Source organism: Pteropus medius, unplaced genomic scaffold (genome assembly GCF_902729225.1).
Source record: "Pteropus medius unplaced genomic scaffold, Ma_sr-lr_union100, whole genome shotgun sequence".
Classification (NCBI taxonomy): domain Eukaryota; kingdom Metazoa; phylum Chordata; class Mammalia; order Chiroptera; family Pteropodidae; genus Pteropus; species Pteropus medius.
In genome coordinates this window covers 16,137,036-16,159,393 of record NW_024351729.1, presented here as the reverse complement: position 1 = coordinate 16,159,393, position 22,358 = coordinate 16,137,036, and the positions used below count along the sequence as shown (strand labels likewise).

Here is a 22,358-nt window from a genome sequence, read left to right as displayed (position 1 = left end):
AGGCTATGTTTAGAGTAACAAGTTAACCTCCTAATCTCAGTAGTTTACCTCAGCAAAGGTTTGCGATGGCTTACATAAATTCCAGTGTGGTTTGGTCTGTGATCCTCCTCCATCTTAAAGCTATGCTATCTGCACTAGTGGCTTTGAAGGTTGTCAGGTGGACTAGAAATGACAAGGTCACTTTTGCTTATAGCCCATTGGTCAGAACTAGTCACATGGCTCCAACCTAAGTGCATAGAAGGCTGGGAAATATAGGACAGCATGTGAAATATTTGGAGATCACAACTATCTGTGCCACACCCAGGTTATTATAGTTGCATCCTAATTGGTTTCCTGATTTCCTCTCATATCACACTTCAGTGCTTTCTCTACCTAGTAGCCAGAGTACTCAGAAAGATATTTTTGTTACTATCCTGCTGATAACTCCCTTTTTGCATAAAATCTAGCACTTTGCCATCACCAGTGCAACTACTGCATGATCTGGCCCTTGCCTTCCTCACTAATTTCACGATTGGCAGTTAGTGTTACAAGTATTATTTATTAATAGTGTGTATTTCGAATAGGCATTCTCTTTTATTTTGTCCATAGTTATAAAATCGTGATTTAAAAGAGTCAAATTTAAAACTTACAATAATGACTGTAAACTGAATAAATAATAATACCAAGAGAAGTCCTAATTTATATGAAGGTCTCCTCAATCACATTGTTGCAATTAGAATCTTTGAAAAAATAGCCTTTTGGGAACACTGATATAATGTAAAATCCTGTTATAATGGATAAATTCTATAAAGGTTAGTTACAATAATTATATTGTTTCTGACAATAAATGATCTTTTAGAATAAATGTTTTCTCTGGCTAACATATGGAAGATATTCTATTATGATTAAATGTGTTTTTAAAAAATTAATAAACTTTATTTTTTAGAGTAGTTTTAGGTTTATAGCAAAATTGAACAGAAAATACAGAGTTCACATATACCCCCCGTACCTACGCAAATATAACCTCCCCCACTATCACCATACTGCACCAGACTAGTGCATTTGTTTAAAATCTGTGAACCTACACTGATACATCATTATCACCCGAAGTCCATAGTTTACATTAGGGTTCTACTTTTGGTCTTATACATCCTAGGGGTTTTGACAATAAATGCAGTTTTTAGACAAATTTATCATAAAGTTTATGTTTTGTCACTAACTAGTTATTGCCCTTCAGTTGTATCTTCAATCTCTGTCATGTTTTTCTTTGACAGTCTGAAGCTCCTAATTAATTATTGCAAACACATGCACGTGCGTGCGCGCACACACGCACGCACACGCACACATACACACACACACGAACGTTCCCTGAAATAATTGTTTTTTAGGTGGAGTGGTTGGAATATTTTCATAAAGTAATTAATTTGTAATCTTACATACTAGATTAGAGTAGTGCCCTTGCCAAAAGATAGAGCTGGGTAGGGTTCAACCCTTATTTTTAAATATGCTTGAAAAAGCCTTTATATAAATTATTGATCATCTCTGGCCTGTGAGTGCTGGGAATCAGGTTTTTAACAAGCCATTTATTTTAATAAACATGTCAAGATCTATGTATTTGGCATGCTTATTTGAAATGTAGCAGAGCAGTCATATTTCTGATAATTTCGACAGTTTCTTTAAATTGATTTCAAGTAATAGTGATTTCTGTTTTAGCAAATGGAACTTACATATAGTAAAATTGAGTAGTTACAGTTTGCTACATGGATTTAGATCTGGCACAGTTCAAATGACTTGTCTGATACTTGATGTCTGCTTGCATATAAAAGCCTCATGTAATAGTTTTTACAAGGTGTTAGTATTGTCATTCTTGTTTTCTTTTCTTTGCTGGCCCACTCCTATTTCAGCCCTTCAGCATCAATAAGGTATTAAGTAGCAAAAGAGATTATCCTACTGCTGGATAAGTAATACCAAAAAAACAGGTGTTTGTGGGAAAGATAAAATTAAATCTGTTTATTTGATAAGAAGTTGATATGCCATTCTCGTATCATGTAATTAGATGTTTTGGAAAGGGAATTGGGATTGGATGACAGGAGTCAAGGAAGTTATTAAGCAGTCTCTGTGAAAACCTGATTGCCTTTGTGCTTTGACTAACAGTGTATGTCTTGTTCACAGTAACTGTAGTACTGAATGGAAGTGGCTTTTAGACAGAGCAAGAGTTGGCAGCCGATGGACGTGGCTTCAAGCCCAGATTTCAGAGCTAGAATACAAAATCCAGCAACTAACGGATGTTCATAGGCAGATTCGTGCCTCCAAGGTATTTTCTTATTTCTTAAAAAAATACTGTTTTAGTTTCTCCTTATTTCTCCACACAAAATAATTGTTACACTTTGCAAAAATGTAATGTTAAGATTTTTTTATATATTGATTGCTATAAATTGAAGCTATCTTTTTAATGCATTTGTAGTTATGATCATTTTATTACTTAAGCAATTCAGAACTGTTGGATTCTAGTTAATAGAAATGATACACAGTTTTTTGGTGTTAAACTACTTTGTTGGCATTTACTTTAACATATATAAGAAATTCTGAGTGTGTATCTTATTGGAATCTCCTTAGAGAGTTTTTGTTTATTTTGCTTTTTAAAAAATTATAAACAGTAAAAGTTCCAGAAAGCAATATGAACACCTGTGTACACACCTCCAAATTTATCAAATGTTAAATTTGCTAGTATAGGTTTAAGTTTCTAGAATAATAAAGCATTACTTGTACAAAGTACTTATGTAGCCTTTCCCGATCCTGGTCTCTTTCCCTATGTCACTGTAGCCACTATTCTGAGTCTAACATTTTTTGATATTTATTATTTTTTGTGTATGCTTTTATACTATTGGCACATAAATGTCACTGTATCTACATATATTTATTTTCCATGCTTTTAAAGTTTATATAAATGATACATATTACAAACTCTTTTGCAACTTGCTTGTTTTTGCTCAGCATAATATTTATGCATTTTTATACTTCCCAGTATGTTATTTAACTGTATGAGGGAATGGACTTGTATGAGTACAATGGAAGGCTTATCTCTTCTGTTTTTTTGATAGACATTTTTCAATTTTTTACGCCAGTAAAAACAGTACTATAATGACTACCATTTATATGTTTTCTTGTGAGCCTATGGAGAGCTTCTCTTGGCAATAAATCTAAAAGCAGAAGTGCTAGATCTTAGGCATGACTATCTTCAACTTTCTCATACTCATTGATGTGATTGGATAATCAGTATCCCACTGGTCACGTGCATAAGAGCTCTTGTTTCTCCACATTCTTGCCAACATTTTATACTTTTTGACCTAATTTTTCCCATGTAATGGGTGTGAAATATTATTTTATTGCTGTTTTAATTTGTTACAGAATGTTGTGAGATTGGGCCTCAGTGTAATTAATTATCTTTTTTTTTTTTGTCTAAATGCTAACTTATCTTTTTTATTTTGGGGGGGTGGCGGTGGCAGTGGTGGTTATGTGTTTGTGAGTTTGGATACTATTCTTGGTCAGTTGTAAATATTACACATCTCTCAGGTTGTACCTTGATTTTTCATGTTTTTAAAGTACCTATTTTTGAACAGAGAGTTTAACTTCAGTATAATTGTATGAATCAATGTTTTCTTCTATGGGTTGTGTCTCTCTGTGTCTTATTTAGGAAATCCTATCCCTAATATTAATTTTATATTTGTTCTGAGAGTAGTGACCTAACTTTCTCTTTTTCATGTGGATAGTCAGACGAAAACCTTTTTATAAATTATAGTAGTTCATCTTCACCTTCTAGTTTTAACCATTTTGTCACATTTTGAGTTTTCCATATATGTATGAATCTGTTACTGGATTTACTAATCTATCTTGATTATACGGCTCTATGATAAGTTTGCTTTTAATACAAAAGTCCCCCTATATTGTTTTCAGATTTTTTTCAGAAATTTGTGTCTTTTGATCCTAGAATAAATTTTTGGTTTTATTGATCTTCCTTTATCTCTGCGTTTTCTAATTCATTAGTTTTTTCTCTTTTATTTTTTTGTTTTATTTTTATTGGCTTTACTATGTTGTTGCTGTTTTATTTTCTTGACTTCATAACTCTTATTTTGGGTTCATACTAGTATCGCTTTGAATACATAATATATATTTAATTCTTTCATTGTTGTTCTGTTCTTAATATTTTTTATTTCAAATGTGATTAACCTTTTCCCCCCAAGATTTATTTAATAGTTCATCTTTATATTTCTGAACTCATGAAACCTTTGGTTTTTCTGGTTCTTTTTTTTTTTTTTTTTTTTTGGTAATTTATTATTTCAGTATTTAAGTATAGCGTAGTCTGAACTAATTAGCCTGTATGGATTTCATTTTTTGTGACATATTACTAATCAAATTATGTAAATGCTCAATGTATAACAGAAAAGAATGAATATTCTTTATTTGTTGATTATAGAATTCTCTTTTTGTTAAACTGGTTGACTTTGTTGTATATATCTTCTATATCTTTAAAAATCTATCTTTCAGTTTCTGATATAGATTTGTTTAAAATGTCCCCTCATCATTGTGAATTTTTCAGTTTCTCCTGGTAATTCTGTTTTTGCTTCTTACATTTTGAAGTAATACTGTTTGGTAGATAGAAATTTTTTATCCTAACTGTTTCTTTTACAAGCTACATACGTAGCTATATGTAGCTTATAAAGTATATAGTTTAAAAACATCCACTCAAATTAGTTTTCATTTTTTACGTGCCCTTATTTCTCTTCTCTAGATTTGTGTCTTGTTTTTCACCTCTCTTTTGTTGGGTTGGTATAATTTGCTTCCTTCCTTTCTTTTCCTGTGCTGGTTTGGAAACTATGCATTATAGTTTTATTCTTTGTAATTACTCCTAATTTTTAATATACCTCCTTAACTACAAATAATTCTTACAATGACTAAGAGTATTCAGTATTTTTATACTTATTTTTTTTAACTTAAAACATGGACCTTAGTACTATTTAACTACTCATTAAATATATCTACTCCAATCTGCTTATTTTTTTAGTCAGTAATTACATTTCTAACAGGTTTTACTGAAAAATGTACTGACTATTTTACGTGTTCTAACAATAAAATTAGTTACAGGTTAAGCTGCTGTTACAAAGTTTCCCAAATATAGTGAATTTATAAAGATGCATAATGCTTCAAAAGTGAGTGGGGGTGTTCAGGCTGGTGGGGCAACTTGGTTGTACAGAGTCATTCAGAGACTCAGATTCCTTTTATCTTGATGCTTGCTGGCCTCTAAGGTGTGTTGAATTTGGTGTTGATGTTTGTAGGAAGGTGGATAGGAAGATAGAAATAAAACCTTAGGCTTACTGGTTCTATCTGTTGGATTTGAGGGAAATATTTTCAAGGACAGTTTCCCAATGGAAGTTTCCTATAAAATTATTGTAGTTACTGTTTTTCATTTTTACTGTCTTCACTTGGGCTTTCAGTTATAGTGATTTCCAGTCCTTTCAAGATCACCAAATAATTTCTCCTCTTTGATCACTTCTTTAAAGGATATCATATCATAAGCATTTTTATGGCAAAAAGAGTTCTAAGAACAAGTCAGGTTTAAAACAATTTGGAAATTTCCAAGAAAGTGAGTTCCCAGTTAAACTGATGACTAAGTTTTATGTTTGAATCTAGACAGTCTGGTTCATATTGCTTTGACTCGGTAAAAGTTATTTTAATATTCTGTGTGTTCTAAACAGTGTTACATAATTATTGTTAAGAATTTATAAAAGTTTGATTATATGTTTGTGTCTATTAGAATAAATTATTTTAAGGAAAGAAATATAAACTGCCTAGTAATAATTTATATGGCCTTATATTTTTCTTGGTTCAGGCTAGATGTGTATCTGGCCCTTTGTTCCCTTAAAAATCACATTATATTTATTTTATGGAAAATGACATTACAATTATGCTATCAAGATACAATATTTATTTTGGTAGTTTCTCCTTACATTTCTTAGGAATTAAGATGTTTAATTGTTTATTTATGCGTAATTTAGTTGTGCTATTATCCTGAATAGGGAAAAAGCACTTTCTTTTATCTTATAGCTTCTAGAGTTATTATAAGAAAAAACACCAAGAAGAGTAGTTATCTTGAGTGAGACGGAACTTTTATTTAATAGATCTTGAAAGGAAAGAGTGACAAACCCTTTCTTTCGGTTAGAGATAAGAGGGAGAGGAAGAGATTGAGCATGCTCTTTTGTAAATATCCTATTTCAGTAAGTGACAGTTTGTGACTGAGTAGACCTACTAGTAGACCTACAAGTTTTAGTTCTTTAAGCTGTCATTTGCTCCTTCTTTGACACACTCCAGGTAGCCTAAATTTTGCTTAAATTTTTGGGGAGGAGAAAAAAGCAGATATTAACACCTCTTCCTTGGTTTTGGAGCAGCTTTGTTAACACATTACAACTCTTATATTTCTCCTTTTCTCTGCTTTAGCTTTTCACTAAGACAACAGCTTCTTCTCACTCTCTGGAAAAATTTTTAAATACTTATTCTTGGTCGAGAGGCTGGCTAGCTTAAATGGTCTCTTTTGGGTTTTTCTTGTTATCCTATAATAGGGTCTTCCCTATTTTTAAATTGTACATTTTGAAAAAATAAATAAATAAATTTTCATTTCAATTTTTGCTTAAAATTAGCCTTGGTGACTTTATATAAATTATAAAATGTTGCTGAGGCAGTTGTTTATTTTTTCACACTATGTCTCCTCTGTGAGGACCCATGGAGTTGGGGTGGGGATCGCTAGTGTTAATACCAGAAACAATTGTTTTCTCTGGGGCAGTTGATTTGCTTTCATCTTTGCTAGAGTTTTCACTTGTCTCAGTCATCACAGTTCATCTTTTTAAAGAATTTTCCTGTCCTTGTTATTTACCTTGTTTTATCTATTGCTAGACTATTTCTGATATTTTTTTTTAATTCACCTTTATTGACAAACAAATTTGTATGGTATTCAAAATGTACATTATGATGATCCATGGGAGGGAAAAATCATGGTACATTCTTCTCACTGTGAGAGTTTTGTCTAGGGCAACAGTTTAAGGGGAAATAAATAGATTATGAAGTTGACTATGAATGTTTCCCCTGTTAAATTTTAAGGACACTGTTCTTCATTAAAGTAATTATAGTAGGCTCCTACTTAAAAATGGTAATATTCTTAAGGTTTAGAAATTGGGCTTTTGAAATTCAGAAGCAATTTTTCCATAGAAACAATGTTATAAGTAGGGGTTATGAAATCAGTCTAGTTCACAGCAGCCTGGCCCATAATATAAACTGTAATCAAACCAAAGATAATTACATTTAAATCGATATGGTGAAAACGTGAATTTCTTTTACATGAGGTACTTGTGAAAAACCTAGTGAGAGACTTGTACAGACTTTGAGTGGATATTTCAGATACTTTCAAGAGTTTTCAAGATTGATGATGCTATATTTATCAAGTATAATTTAATTTTTAAAATATCAAATAAACAGAAACTTAAATGTATTTCTTCAGATTTCTTGACGGCCATATTTGTATGTACTAGGAAAGTAGTCACTGAGATATGATCAAAAATTGGATCCCTTTCTCTTTGTAAAGTTACTAGCATTTTTGTAAGTATAGGTAAAAAATAATAAATAATAATTTATTTGTTACTCTTACCAATCATCAGTGGTAATATATTACTACAAAATAATAAAATGTACGTGTAATACCACAGCTGAATATGTTCATTTAAAAGTTATATATTCTCTAAATTATAGTATAGACTAAAACTACTCATATATAGCATGTTATAATCTATAGGCAGTTTCCATCCTGTAAATAGCACTTATACATGATATAAGCTGACCCACAGCAGTCATTTAATTTGTTCCATCTTGAAATACTGTAAACTTACATTAATGTTTTAGGCTGTTTTTTTTTATTACAAGAATATATTTTAGCTACATTGGACATTTAATACCATTTAAACCAGTCTGTAGGGGCTTATTGGCACTTTTAAAAAATCTGCACCTACATAGCTAATATATATTAATATTATTCTTTGCTGGGGGACATGTAATAGAAGGGGTAGGAAGGGAGGAAGTTTTACGGTGACAACTGACTATGCAATCATGAAGATCGTATCTGTGTACTCCTTTTTCTCCTTTCTCTCCTGTCTCCGTTGTCTCTGAGAGACCTAAGAGTGGAAACAGTTGAAGTGAAGAAGCTGGGGAATGTGGGAGAAAGTTTAGCAAGCTCATTGAGGAAAAAATGTGTGTGTGGCAGGTTGTTCAGAGGCAGCTAGATCTGTACTTATTCCTCCAGTTACTCACATTTCAGAAAATACTCCATCAAAGTTGAAAACGTGTCTTTATTATTAACTCATCTACCCTATAGGCAACAAGAGCTTTGATTGGCCTAGAGAGTATTTTCTCTCATTGGTGTGTGCCTGCCCATGGTTGCTGGCTGGCAGCAACAGGTTTGGGGCTCCTTACTGGGGCTCTGAAAGGAGTTAGCATCATGTTAAATTGTTGTTTGGATGTTTGTAAGATTTGTATTTTAATTTATGAAATTGGGACTGTTCAAATAAGAAACTCAAATGGAAATGCTAGTGACCAAAATATCAGAAGATTATATCAAAAAATATTCTAAATTTCAGTCTGAAAAGTTCAAGTACTGCGTATAAGCCTTTAACTTTATTCTAAATATATCGTGCTTTTAATGTTAATAACTAAAACCAATAAGAAGAAAAATAACCACATGTATATAATTTATGACAATATTTTACAAGCCTAATCCATCAAACCATACATGTTATTATAGCTGCACATGTTTTAAATCAGCCAGTTTTTTTAAAGTTAAACTGTACTTTCAAGTGTGTATTTTCTGATTTCCAAGGGATAATAAGAAGCATGGTTTCAAGTGCACTGTAACATTAAGGTTGATTTAGCAGTAAATTTGTTTTGTTTTCATTTCAATTCTTTAATTGCTGTTTGCCTAGGGGATAGTGATCCTTGAAGAATGTCAACTTCCAAAAGACATTTTGAAAAAACAAATAAAATTTGCAGACCAAGCAACTTCATTAAACACTACAAGGAATCTTCAGATTCCCCAAGAGAGTCAAGATCCTTTACCAGAACAAGATTTTGAAATGTCACCAAGTAGCCCTACACTACTTCTTCGTAACATAGAAAAACAGGTAATGAGAAGTACGAGTAAAGTGTGAATCGCACGAAATAACTTTTAATTGATTTTATAAATTATTCGAATAAATGTATGCTTCTGCTTGGAGTATGGGTTATTAAAGTTGGCAATTTGACATTAAATACAAGTAAAATATGTAGCATATGACTGGTCTCCTATTATATTGATATATAAGATTATTTAAATATAATATGTAAAGTGTTAGTACATAGCCATAGGATGATAACTCATTTATTGTACTGTTTGAAAAATCTTTCTTCTAACAAAATTGCTCATTATCGGACTTTTTTTCATGGGAAAGAACACTGGTATAACTTAATAGATCTGAATGGTTGATTAATTTAGTTGTAGAGATTTTTAGTGAAAGATAATATTGGAACATGGGTTTTATAATTGAAAAATGATCATGTAAATAGAAAGTTGAAGAAGTTCCTAATAAATTACTTTGATTCCAAAGCCTTTCCTGGTATTTAAATCCTATTATAGATGATTCCAGAAGTTTAATTATTCTGTCTTATATCCTTTGAAATCAAACCATTTATTTTTATTTAGTCTTAGGTGACTTTTTAACAAACTTGGCTTTCTAGGGTTTCGTTACCTTGCAACCAGACTGAATTTGCTAGAGTGTACCTGGTGGGGAGCTCAGCTGCATGATTACATTGTTCCACTGGGTAATATGGATTCACGCGTGCTCACACCTCATTTTTCTGAGTCTTTCTGACATACACTGTGAAATAATTTAGTACCAGTTTACTATTATCTTCTATCCTGGTGAGTCAGAATATGGTGTAACATCTCCCACCCCATATTTGTTAAATTTACAATTGCCTAGTTTTCCTTAATTGGAATGCATAATCAAATTACTTTTATGAATATTTTATAATTTAGTAAGTTATTTTTGTAATTATCATGTTAAATTGGAATGCCCTTTACCATATAAGTGGTGTTTTAAATTAGTATTGGTTGTATTCCCACTTCTTTCTTTTCCCTCTCTTCATCCCATAGGATCGATCTTCTTTCAATTTGACCCTACTTATTTCACACTCCAGAACAATGTATTTGTTTGGTCAGTCAGATCTTCTACTGTTTTATCTGTAGGTCACTATTTGTTCCTTGGAAAGAGATTTATTTATTTTTCTTTCTCCTTGCTAGCACCAATTTGTTTGATTGGACCAGATTTAATAGGAGAACTGGCTAATTTGCAGGACCATCTGCAACATGAAATTGGATAGCCTTTCGTTGAAAACAATTTCTAAGAGTTTTAAGTTGGTAACAGCAGATCATTAACCAAGTACAGGACCCTTCTGAGCGCAGCCCTGTGCAGCTGCACAGATAGCTCTCCCATGAAGTTGGCCCTGTGTATCATGTTTATTTTAGGTCCCACTGTTGACAGGAGTGCCAGACAGAGGCTTTGGTAGAGAAAGGATGCAGTAGTTGTGAGAATAGCAGTAATGGCTTTAGACATAGGGAGAGCAGAGGAAGAAAGGAGCTGCAGCAATCATTTATAGAGGTCATTAATAAATTGCCTATGAACTGGTTATTTGCTCTTTAGACATATGCTAATAATGTTTTTATAGACCAATTTCTTAAAAATTGTTTCCAAATACTTACTAAGGAAGATGGTCTAGAGGCGAGTTAAGTGGCAAGGGTGGCAAGCCTGATATTACACATATTTTTCTTAAGATAATCTACTGGTATATAACTGTTCACTGACCATATTGGAACCAGATTTAATATGAGAACTGGCTAATATAGATCAGGTAATCCTCCAACTTGATTAAATTAGTTTTGTTAGAGGAATGTTTTGCTTACCAAACAATATTTATGTATCTCAAAAGCACTAAAAAGTTGGCAATTAAAATATGTAGTCTGACATCAGTTTTCAAAAATAACTTATTGATTCACAGTATTAATGCATACTTGTATTTTTAGATAATATATTTTGTTCATAAATTGAAAGTTGACTATAACTTTAAATAATTTAAAAAAATTTTTCATGCTGGGGTATTTACATTAGAAACCTTGTTATCAACAGCTAGTGTTTTGGCTTTTAAAGCTGACTAGTTTTTGTTTTCAGAGTTCACATTATGCCTCTCTTAATTTTACTTTTACTCTAATTTTTGCTCTGAATTTCCTATTCTAAATATGGACTCAGGTATATGAGTAGGGTGGTCATTAGGGTAAAACTACGGGTTGGTTGTAATGCTATACCTCTGGACCAATTAATCAGACATACCTGACCAGCAACTTATAGTGGCTTAGAATATTTTAGATGATGTTTTTAAAGGTGAAATAATAAGAGTATATCAGTGCTTCAGATTGGAAAATATGAGATACTCTATAAATTTATTTGCATGAATAAACTAATAAATGCTTGATAAGTGGATAAAGATTCAATTTGTATCACTTTCAATTTGAAAGTGAGCTTTAATCTAAAAATGAGTAATAATTTTTGACATGAAGTCATTAGGTACATATTAGTTTTCAAGAAAATAGTGAAAACATTTCAGGTTCTTTATTGTAAAAGATTTTTTGAAGAATTCAAATTTTAGGTTTAGTTCTATCATATTTTGTCTCATTATTTTTAATAGCATATTATTAGTTTCATACAAATGAAGAGTTTCAAAATAATAACTTCATATACCCCTCTGTTTTATAATAGAATATACTGCAGTTAATAAAAATAGTGAAATAAATCTACACATTTAAAAAAATGTGTCACACTATATTAGGTGAGGAAAGCAGGTTTTAAAAATTGATATGTCATGATTTAATTTAAATGGCGTGTGTGGTTGGGTGTGTGTCTGCGTGTGTGTGCACACATGTTTGTGTGTGTGTGTGTATACACACACATACTCTCATGTTTGCATATACTCAAAAAACTTAGTCTAGAGGGAGGGATATATACCAAGATATTAGCAGTGGTTTTCTCTGTGAAATATTATTACAGGTGATCCTCTTTTCCTTTTTAAACCTCTCTATACTTTCCCTTTTTTATATAATGAACACAAATTACATTTGTAATGAAAATAGTTGTCATTCTTTTGTAGAAATGTACTATTTCCATTGTTGTAACCTATGTTTATTATAATTGTTGTAGGTGGTTGTTTTGAGAATAACTTGATTATTATACCTTACAGAAATGTTACATATATTTAAGTTTGAGAAAAGAGCCAATGAAAATGTTGAATACCAAAAAATAAAAATAAAAAAACTGACATTTTTGAGTTAGGAAAAATTTGAGAAACTGTGTGGCATAGGCTTCAAGCCTGAATTTGAATCTTCGCTCCATTGTTACCAACTTTACAATCCTTAATCAGGCTGCTTAATCTTTCTTTGCTTTGATTTCCTCATCTGTAAATTGATCTTGCATATAGTAATGTCAGTGGTTCTAATATTATCTACTTTACAGGTTTGTTGTAAAAATGAGAAATATTGTAGTGCCTAGTATAGTGCCTGGCACATAGTACGCACTTAATAAATTATAGCTATGATTTTGTTACTATTAATTTGGCTGCCTCAAAGGAAATATATATAATAGTAGATACTATTAGCTGAGTTCAAATGTTTTAGAGGTTAGGATGATTAGATAAAGGAACTGAAACAAAAAAGGATATGGAAAAGGAGTACTTTAAAATGTAGATTTACTCATAATAAATGGAAAAATCAGCTGTAAAAATCATTTTTATAGATTAAAATATTTACTAAAAATATAAACATGTACTTATTTCATGAGAAGGTAAACATTTAATAGACACTAAAGACCTGAGATTTAACTCACATTTCTTGCTTAGCAGTAGTAAAAAGTTGACTGTTTTTCTTGCAGAGTGCACAGCTGACTGAGATCATCAACAGTTTGATTGCCCCTCTCAACTTGTCCCCAACTTCATCACCCCTCTCCTCCAAATCCTGTAGCCATAAATCTCTGGCTAATGGAATTTCCAGGAGGTAGGTATCAATGGAATAGTTTTGCTTGTAAATTTGACTTGCTCTTTTTACTTTTATTTTGTTTTTATCTTTTAAGTATTTCCGTTGTTTTTTTTCTTCTTTACCTCTATTAGAGTACAGTCAATAGACCATGGATACATTTTTAGATAACATCAAACATACATAATTAAGGTGACTATAAACCTGAGAGTGAAGGAGATAGCTTTCCAGGAAGTTTTATAATGTTTCTAAAAAAGACAACAGCGACATCATTTGCTACAGAATTACTGCTTTATTTAATACAGCTTCCATTTTGTACATTTTATGTTCTTAAATTTCATACTGCCTTTGCAATGTATTTAAAAAAAAAAAAGACCTTAGTTATAGTTTGGGCACAGAAGATTGATAAATACCATTCATAAAATCCTGTTAAGTTTTACTTAGCCATTTTGTATGTCAGCTTTTACAAGATAAATTTTTTTCCGAATGCAGTTAATATAATAATCCCTATAAACTATTAGCAATTTATTGCTGTATCAGCAAAAATATATATTTACTATGAATCCTTATCCTTTTTTTTGAGAAAAGCATTTATTCTCTTTTACTTGGCTTACTTTTCTCTTTGAATTTTTCTTTTTATAGATGCAATTAGAATTAAAGATGTTAATAGAATATAATTTTGTGTATGCATCTAATTTTTTTCCAATGAAATTGTAATGTGGGCTTCTTTGCTTTAACTACCATAGAGGATTAAGTGTAATTTAGTATTGGGAAATAATTATATCAATAATTATATGATTTATTAATTTTAAAAAATTAAAATGTAGCTTGAAAAGAAAATATATAGCTTGGTGAAAATTTTTTAATATAGCTTAAAAAGAAAATTTATGCCATAGTGAAAATTACACAAAGTAGCCATCACATTCTTAATGAGATTAGTAGATATAAATCTAGTCTTACAATAAAAATGCTATTATTTGATTTTTAGTTCTAATTTGTTATTTTGAAAGTCTAAGTTTTAATGCTTTTACAGTTCTATTTTTGTTGGGTTATTTATCCATCATTCTGTTCTGGAAACCGTTCTTTTATTGGTTTTGTTTTATTTTTTGTTGACTTTATATTCATTCCTTATATCACTGATGATTCATTTTGAAAGTAAAGATGCTCATGTGTTATATAGGATAACTATGATACCTTTATTTATGAGAACATATCCTAATCAAGAAAGTCATTATTATAAGTTGAACCATTAAACACCATCAAATTGGTGTATGAGCGTTGCGATTTGAAGCTAAGCCCATTTTAGGTAATATTTTGTTAACTTAATCAGATATTACACTATTACACATATACTTGGGTATATGTGTATTTGTGTGTATGTATATATTTTCATTTTAATGTACTTGTCTGTATTTTTTGTCATTCATTCACAAAACATTGCATAACTATTTGTATGCCATATAGTCAAAGTCCTAGGGATACAAAGATGAAGAAGACAAAGTCTCCACTTTTAAATAGCTCACAGTCTAGTGAGTGAAACATGTAATTATTTAAAATATCATATAATAATAATGGAATTATATGCAGTTTTTTGAATATTTGGTTTTAATAGCTGTCATAGTTGAAAAAGATATCATATAAAAATACATAGATTCAAATGAAAGAATTGTAACATTGGCTATGTTTACTAATCATACTTTTTCAATCCTGTCCAATAATTTAAAGGTTCTTGTTGAAATCCAGTAGTAATTGCTATCTTTCCTGATGTCAAGTAGCTGTTCCGATAAACTACTTGGAAAGTATATTTTTGAAAGTTTGTAACGAGTGTAACACCTATTAAAATTCTTTGCTTGATAGATTTAAAAACAAATAGAAATTAGTTCTCCAGCTTTTTGAAGTTGCCGATATGTATTTTAATTAATTTTATTATTTTTACTAATTTATTAATTTAGGCAACAATAAACATTTTTTTCAAAATACTTTTTATGTAACAAATTTCTTTTAAAAACCATTTATTTTCACATTTATTATCAAAATATTATATTTCCCTTGAAGGAAAGATTGTTTTATTTTCTAACATTTGTTAGAAAATATAATATAGCTACTTTTCTTTAAAAAGATGAGCAAATTTAGAACATATAAAACATTGTTTAAAATGTATAATTTATCTCTAAGTAATAACTCTTTTTTTAAAAAATTTTTTTATTAGTTTCACGTATACAATACATTGGCTAGACATTTATATGGTTTATAAAATGATCCTTCTCTCCTCTGGTTTTCCGCCTAGCCAATATATTAATGCTAACTGCATTCCCTATCTTTTTAAATGCCTTGTTACCAGGTAACCAGCAAACTGCAATGTGAAACAAAAGATTCAGAAATTAAGTCCCATTAAAATTTTTCTAAAAATTCTATTTATGACAATATATACTATAAAACATACAAATGTATTTAACTTAGAACATAGAAACCAGAATATATTGCAGATAAGAAAGTAACAACTCTGAAGGGAAAGCAGAAAATTTTGAGAGTATATATTTGGTGGTTTTGTCAGATGCCAAAGAGAGATACTGAAAAATATGTCTTGGTTTTGTCAGTTATAAATTGAGACCTTAGCAAGAGCAGCGTAGTGGCATGATGGAGAGAGAAATAAGATTAATAAGGATGAAGAAGATAGAGATGAAGTTGAGAGGAGTCCAGCCAACTTTCAAGGCTGCTGTCTATAAGGCTATAGTAAAATGGATGTAGAAGATCAAGTAAAGTATTTTTGTTTTTAAGATGGAAGGAATGTAAGCATCTCTATTAAAATAAAAAGAAGGGAAAGAGCTAGAGATGAGAATGTAAAAATACATATCACAAAGTTATAAAGGGACCTTATGGCAGGTGGAAGAATACTTGTTCTTTGAGAATGGCATGAAAGAGATTAAGATGGGTGTAGATGCAGTTGCTTATAAAGTGACTGTCCTCAAGTTAAGAGTGGCAAAGGGAGCTGGAGGACTTAGGTAAAGGTTTCGGTGGACATTGACAAGTAAAACACTGCATCTTCCCTTTGTTCCTCCCTCCTCCTTTCATGGTAGCACAAACAGCCCACCCTGGAGAAGGAATTTGTGTGTTTTCTAAAGTTGTTTATTTTTTTTTAACTTCTTAACTATATTGTGAAAAGTACTTCATTGATATTGGTAAAACTAGTTCAGAATTTAATTTAAAAGTACTGTATTCTCTAATTGAACTTTTTAATAAAATAAGTGCATAGTAGTGAAATCTTATAAATTTAACAGATTATTTTACATTGCTCACATTTGAAGATATTACCATAGCTTTTGAAAATTAACTGGAGATATAATTCTATATTATAGTAATATATGAAAAAGCTTTATTTAAAGATATCTGTATTGAAGCAATATGAAATTTATGTATTTATGAGCCTTGACCCTGGGAGTAAAAAGCCAAATGAGGCCTAGTTTTATTTCTTGTATCTTGCTGTTTTTTCCAATATATTGTAATTTTTTTCTTCACATATAATTATAAATAAAGAAAATATATTTCAGACTCAAAGCTTTTCAAGAGTAAGGGCTTGTCTATTTACTATCAGACTTGACACTTAACCACAAAGCACCTGCTGAAGGTGTCCCTATTAAGCATATAAATAGTATTCATTCTATGTATTTAAGTAAATGTAAAGGTAAAAAAAAAAAATTCATCATTTGAATAAGAATTTAAAAAATTCTGGTATGTGAACATAAAATTTACCATTTTAACCATTTTTAAGTACAGTGGCATTAAGTACACTTACGTTGTTGTGCAACAATCACCATCATTCATCTTCAGAAATGTTTCCTTTTTTCTAAACTGAAACTCCCATTAAGAAATAATTCTCCATTCTTCCTTCTTCCTAGTCCTTGGCAATCACTATTCTACTTTGTGTCTCTTTGAATTTGACTACTCTAGGTACTTCATGTATGTGAAATCATACAGTATTTGTCCTTTTGCTACTGGCTTATTTCACATCGTGTAATGCGAAGCTTCATGCATATTGTAGCATGTGTCAATATTCCTTTCCATTTTCAGGTTGAATAATATTCTATTTTATGTATAGACCACATTTTGTTCAATCATTGATCCTTGGAAGACATCTGGGTTGCTTCTACCTTTTGGCTATTGTGCATAATGCTGCTATGAACATGGGTATACAAATATCTGTTGAGTCTCTGCTTTTCATTTTTTGGATATGTACCCAGAAGTGGAATTGCTAAGTTGAATATCTTATTGTGTATTTTGAAAATGAGAAATTAGCGAATGTTGTTAATGATACTTCCAAGCCAAAAGCTGAGAAAAAATAAGAATCCAGAAAAGTAAGCACAACACAGTGATCTCCTTTTGTCTAAGGCCAAATTCTAATGAAATTAAATCAAGGTTTTGATAGCTTTTCGAGGAAGAGAGAAATCAAAGCCAAATCCAGAAAAATCAAGTGAAGTTTTAATAGTTTGTGGAGGGAGATAAAGGGAAAGCCCAGGGCCATGCCTATGGTTGGTGGAGAGATGAAATGAAATCCTCTCCATATTTAGCTGGGACCATCCTCCTCCAAGGGCTATAACCTTCTAGTAAATGTAAATCAGAAGGAAAATTGTTTCCCCTTCCCCACCCCTAGGGCACCATTGAATTTGCCTTGGTGCTGAGGCAGAGCAGAAGATAAAAAGAAAAAAAAGCAAACGTATCTTTAAGATGGTCTGACCATGGTGGGGAGTTTCACATGGATTTTCAGTCCAAATTTGCATCAGTGAGTCATTCCAAGAATCCCTAGTTTAAAATGGTTCTAGAGTGGGTAATATTACATGGTATCTTCAGATAGCAGAGGCAAAAGCAGATACTTTTGGGAGGAAGGCATCTTCTTTCTTAGCCCCAGGATTCTCAGGAATAATTTTTCAAAGGCAATGATCAGCATACAGTCAAATATAATCAAACATGAGGAGACAGAGCAATAAGAGTGAGAATAAGGAGAAAATAACAGCAAAAACAGGTTATAAAGTTTTCAGATATTAGAATTATCAAACTGATTATTTAAAAAATAATACTTATTCTGATTTTAGAAATCAAAGATAGGCTTGAAGATATCTGCAGGGAAGAAACTATAAAAGTGGCATAGCACATTTGAAAAAAGTCCAAATAAGACCTCTAGAAATAGTGAAATTAAAAACTAACAGCAAGTGAGTTTGGCAGCAGTGTGGACACAATTGAAGAAAGAATGTGTAACATAGAAGATAGATTAGAAGAAAAGTTCCTGAATGTAGGAAAAGAGACAAAACAATGGAAAACACAGAAGAGTCATTTAAAAATATAGAGAATATAATCAGCAGGTCTAACATGAGACTTAACTGGAGACTTGGAAGATGAGATAGAAAATGGAGCAGAAGCAATGTCTGAAGAGTTATCTGCTGAAAAATTACCTGATCTGATGAAAGACACTAAATTCAGGGGCCTGGGAGGAGGAAGATATCTTAATTAAAGTCATAGTTCAATTGACAGCTGACTTCTTAAGAGTAATAATAGGAGCCAGAGTACAGTGAAATGGTATCTTCAGTGTGTTAAAAGAAAATAATTGTCTATCTAGAAACACTATACCTAGAGAAAATATCTTTCAAGCGTGAATGTCAAACACAAATGTTTTCAGAGAAATTAAAACTGAAATAGTTTGTCACTCACTAGACTTTAATGAATGATAACCATAAAGGATCCATGCTTCAGGCAGTGGAAAGTGATGATCCCAGATAGATAATTTGATATGAAAGTAGGAATGTAGAACCAATAAAATGGTTAATAACTATGTGGGTATATGTAAACAAAATAGTAAAATATGTTTAGTGAGATTAAAAAGAAGTTCATAGCAAAAACAGCATGTAGATCAGGAGGAAAGTAAATGGGTTTAAATTGTTCTCAGGTCCTTGAATTATTTAGGAGGCCAGTAAAAGTATGGATTTAACTTTCAGTCATTCTGAGTTAAATATGAAGAGGAGGTCCACATGGGGGAGGAGGCTTCCTAGATACTGGTAATATTCCTAAATGGTGGTTATGGGACAGCAGAGGACTAGGTGAGGCGTTGCTTTGTATTTACAAGTTAAACATAAGATAAATTTTGTATGTACTTACCTATACATATCTTATATTTCACAATAAAAAAAGTTAAGAAAATAGGATACAAATTACATACTTAAAAAAAGATAATGAGAAATATAATGGCTATCATAGTTTTTGAAAAAACATTTAAATGACATTATCCATCTAAAACCTGTAAGCAAAATTTGACTAGTCCCACATTGTTAGAATGATAATTCTATAACCATAGAATATCAAAATTTTAAGACAAGTAGGAATTTGATATTCATTGAAAGGAAAACAAAGATAATTAAATCTCAACACGTTACCTTAAACTGCGGTGATAAAGACTTATCCAGTTGTTGATTTTATTACCCTTGCCCCTTCTTTTATCTGTCAAATCTGTCTTAATCTGGGATGTCTGTTCTGTCTTTTCTAATGAAAATGTTCATATATACTTGTGAAAAGCAAATGGAGAATGGCTAAAGAAAAGGACCAGTAGCTATAGTGTATTTTTAACTGTCCTCTAGGACCCGAAAAGTACTCATTCAGTTATGAGTTTTGAGATACATACATACCAGCTGAAATGTATAAATTAGTACAAATGTCAGACCTAATAATAACAGTGCAGTAAAAAGAAGTTGCAGAATATAGATACAGGCAAAAAGTATATTTAACAGTAACAGGAAACTTGGTAATTTGCTATGATAAATAATATATATTTGCTTTATATGTTCTTAAAGGTCATGGTGTCCAAATATTTATAGGCCTCTTCGTTCCAAAAATTTTATAAAATCCTAACCAACATTTGACAGTCATTCAGTCTCTACTGTAACCAATTTCTATAATCATAATTATATCTTAAAAAGTATATGCTGGGTCTATTAAAATATAGTTTACCGCTCAGCAGATCATTAACTAAGAGTTAAATGTATGTCTTAGAGTAAACATACCAGATACTGGGAGACAGTATATGGTTGTATGAGGGAAAAAGTATATGTTAAAACTTTTAAAACTTTAAAATAAACCAGTTAGGAAGATTTAAATAAAATTTACTACACGTTGCCTTTCTTGGATGGTACTGAACTTAATTCATTTTGTTTTTGTTAACTCAGGTTCATCACTATGACCGTATCCTCAGGGGCTATTAAAATTAGTAGTTGTATAACTGTAAAAGAATTCACTTTATAGTTCACAAATACCTGAGTGACTTCAGTTTGCCAGGCATTGGATTGGGCACAGGGGCTATACAGTGTGGAACAAAAACAGAAGGCATCTTTGTCCTTGTGGTATAGCATCTAGTTGGGAAAATGACATCAATGGAATAATTACACAAATAAATGTAGTTTTAAACTGTGATCAAGTGCTTTGAAGAAGTTGTATTTTTAAGAATATCACTTGGAATCAGACAGATCTGAAGTCAGTCCCAACTCTGCCACTTGGTAGCATTGTGATTAGGCAGCTTTCTGAATCACAGTTAGAATAAGAGTCAGCTTCCTGGATGAAAACATAAGCTCCATAAGAATAAGAAGTTTTAAATATTCTGCCTTATTGACTACATTTTGATAATCATCTAGATTGGTGACAGTCACATCATGGGTACATAAGTATTTGTTGAATGAATGAAATATCTTTCAGTATTTCTTGCAAGTAATCAGCATTCCATTAAAAATTTTTTGTTGTTGTTCTTATTTGTTTCTTCTCCCTCATAGTCACATTGATATTTTAGTTGTTGCTCTCCTGGCCGTTTCTTGAAGTTGTGCTTCCACTTATCTAAATTAACTCTGGACTAGAAAGTCAGAAAATTAAAAGCGATATACGTATCTGTACTGTAGTAAGAGACATTGTCTAGTAAGAGAGAAGGCCTCTTAACAGCAACAGGAGGAAGCTTTTGTGCATATACATACTGAGACTTTTCTTTGGTTATTTAAAAGGCTTTTGCCATGTCTGCTGTATTTTGTATACTTGGCATTGCCAGATAAATAATCTCATAAGTGAAGTGTTCCAGTTCTTCTAATAAAGCATGTGTTCTAGCTTTATGTCACATTGTATTATAATTTTTGTATATAAGTAGGTTAGAGTAAATTTAAATTTTTAATTTTTAAAGTTTGGTCATCCATTCTGTATATTGATTTTTTAGTGAATCACATAGAACTTACTGTTTAGTATAATTTTTAAAAAGAATTTAAGGTCAGTTTTTAAATATCTTAATGATTTTTTCTCACAGTGTCTAAAGTGAATTCACTTGGTTAATTATTTTCCAGGGCATTTGCTCGCCCACTTGTTATTCATTGGTTCCCAACCTCCATCTCTTATTTAGTGGCATTATTTAGTGGCATTATCTCCTAAAAGTCAGAAGTGGTTTGTTTTAGCTTTATTAATCTTGGCAGCAGGGTCTAAAATGAGTCACCAGGACTGAGCAACTGAATAAACTGAATCTTCAAACAAATGAAGCATTATGTTTTATCATGATAGAGATAGTAATTGGTTTTTAGATCTCATACTTTAAAATGAAGATAAAATGTTGTAAATGGATCCTTATTTACCCCATGGGGTATTATCTCTGAGAAAGTAAATGTGTACTTGAAATAAAATAAGATTTTTATTGTTGTTGTTGTTTGTTTTACTTTAATGAGTCCCAGAATATGATATGAAATTAAATTCCAGTGAATCATTGCCATGCTATTTATTTCCACTAATGGTAATTATCTCATGAAATGCAGCTATTCTTTTAATTGGGTATCCTAACTGAAAAACTGCAGTTGAACTGGCAAACTGATCACAAATAAAGTAATTCTTTTACCTTCATTATATTTTCAATAGTCACTTCTCAGTTATGAGAAAACATTATTTGTTAGCAGCATATTCCAGGCTGGAGTTTTTAACATAATTTAGGTTCCTATGAATGACATTAGTTATTAATGACATCAATAAGGAAATAAAACTTCCTCTACTGTGTTTTTAAATTAATGCCAGTAGGAATTATTTTCTTTGTAAAAATCTTGCTTTTCCCTTTTTACCTCTGTTAACATAAGTCAAAAACCTAATGATTTAAGGAACATTTAAATGTTATATAACCACTGGTTGGAATATCATGTAACTATTAAAAAATTATGTGTATAGAAAGTATGCAATCCTGTGA

At 31.2% G+C, this 22,358-nt stretch overlaps 1 protein-coding gene across 6 annotated transcripts in view; it reads left to right on the top strand.

The window, feature by feature from the left end:
• Nucleotides 1–22,358, top strand: part of KANSL1L (KAT8 regulatory NSL complex subunit 1 like) — a 121,160-nt gene that overhangs the window by 53,295 nt on the left and 45,507 nt on the right. For all 6 annotated transcript variants that reach the window (XM_039844666.1, XM_039844661.1, XM_039844664.1 and 3 more), the window contains 3 exons: nt 2,152–2,293; nt 8,997–9,194; nt 13,026–13,147. In XM_039844666.1, coding sequence (XP_039700600.1) covers nt 2,152–2,293; nt 8,997–9,194; nt 13,026–13,147 — 462 coding nt within the window. The remainder of the gene's footprint in view (nt 1–2,151; nt 2,294–8,996; nt 9,195–13,025; nt 13,148–22,358) is intronic.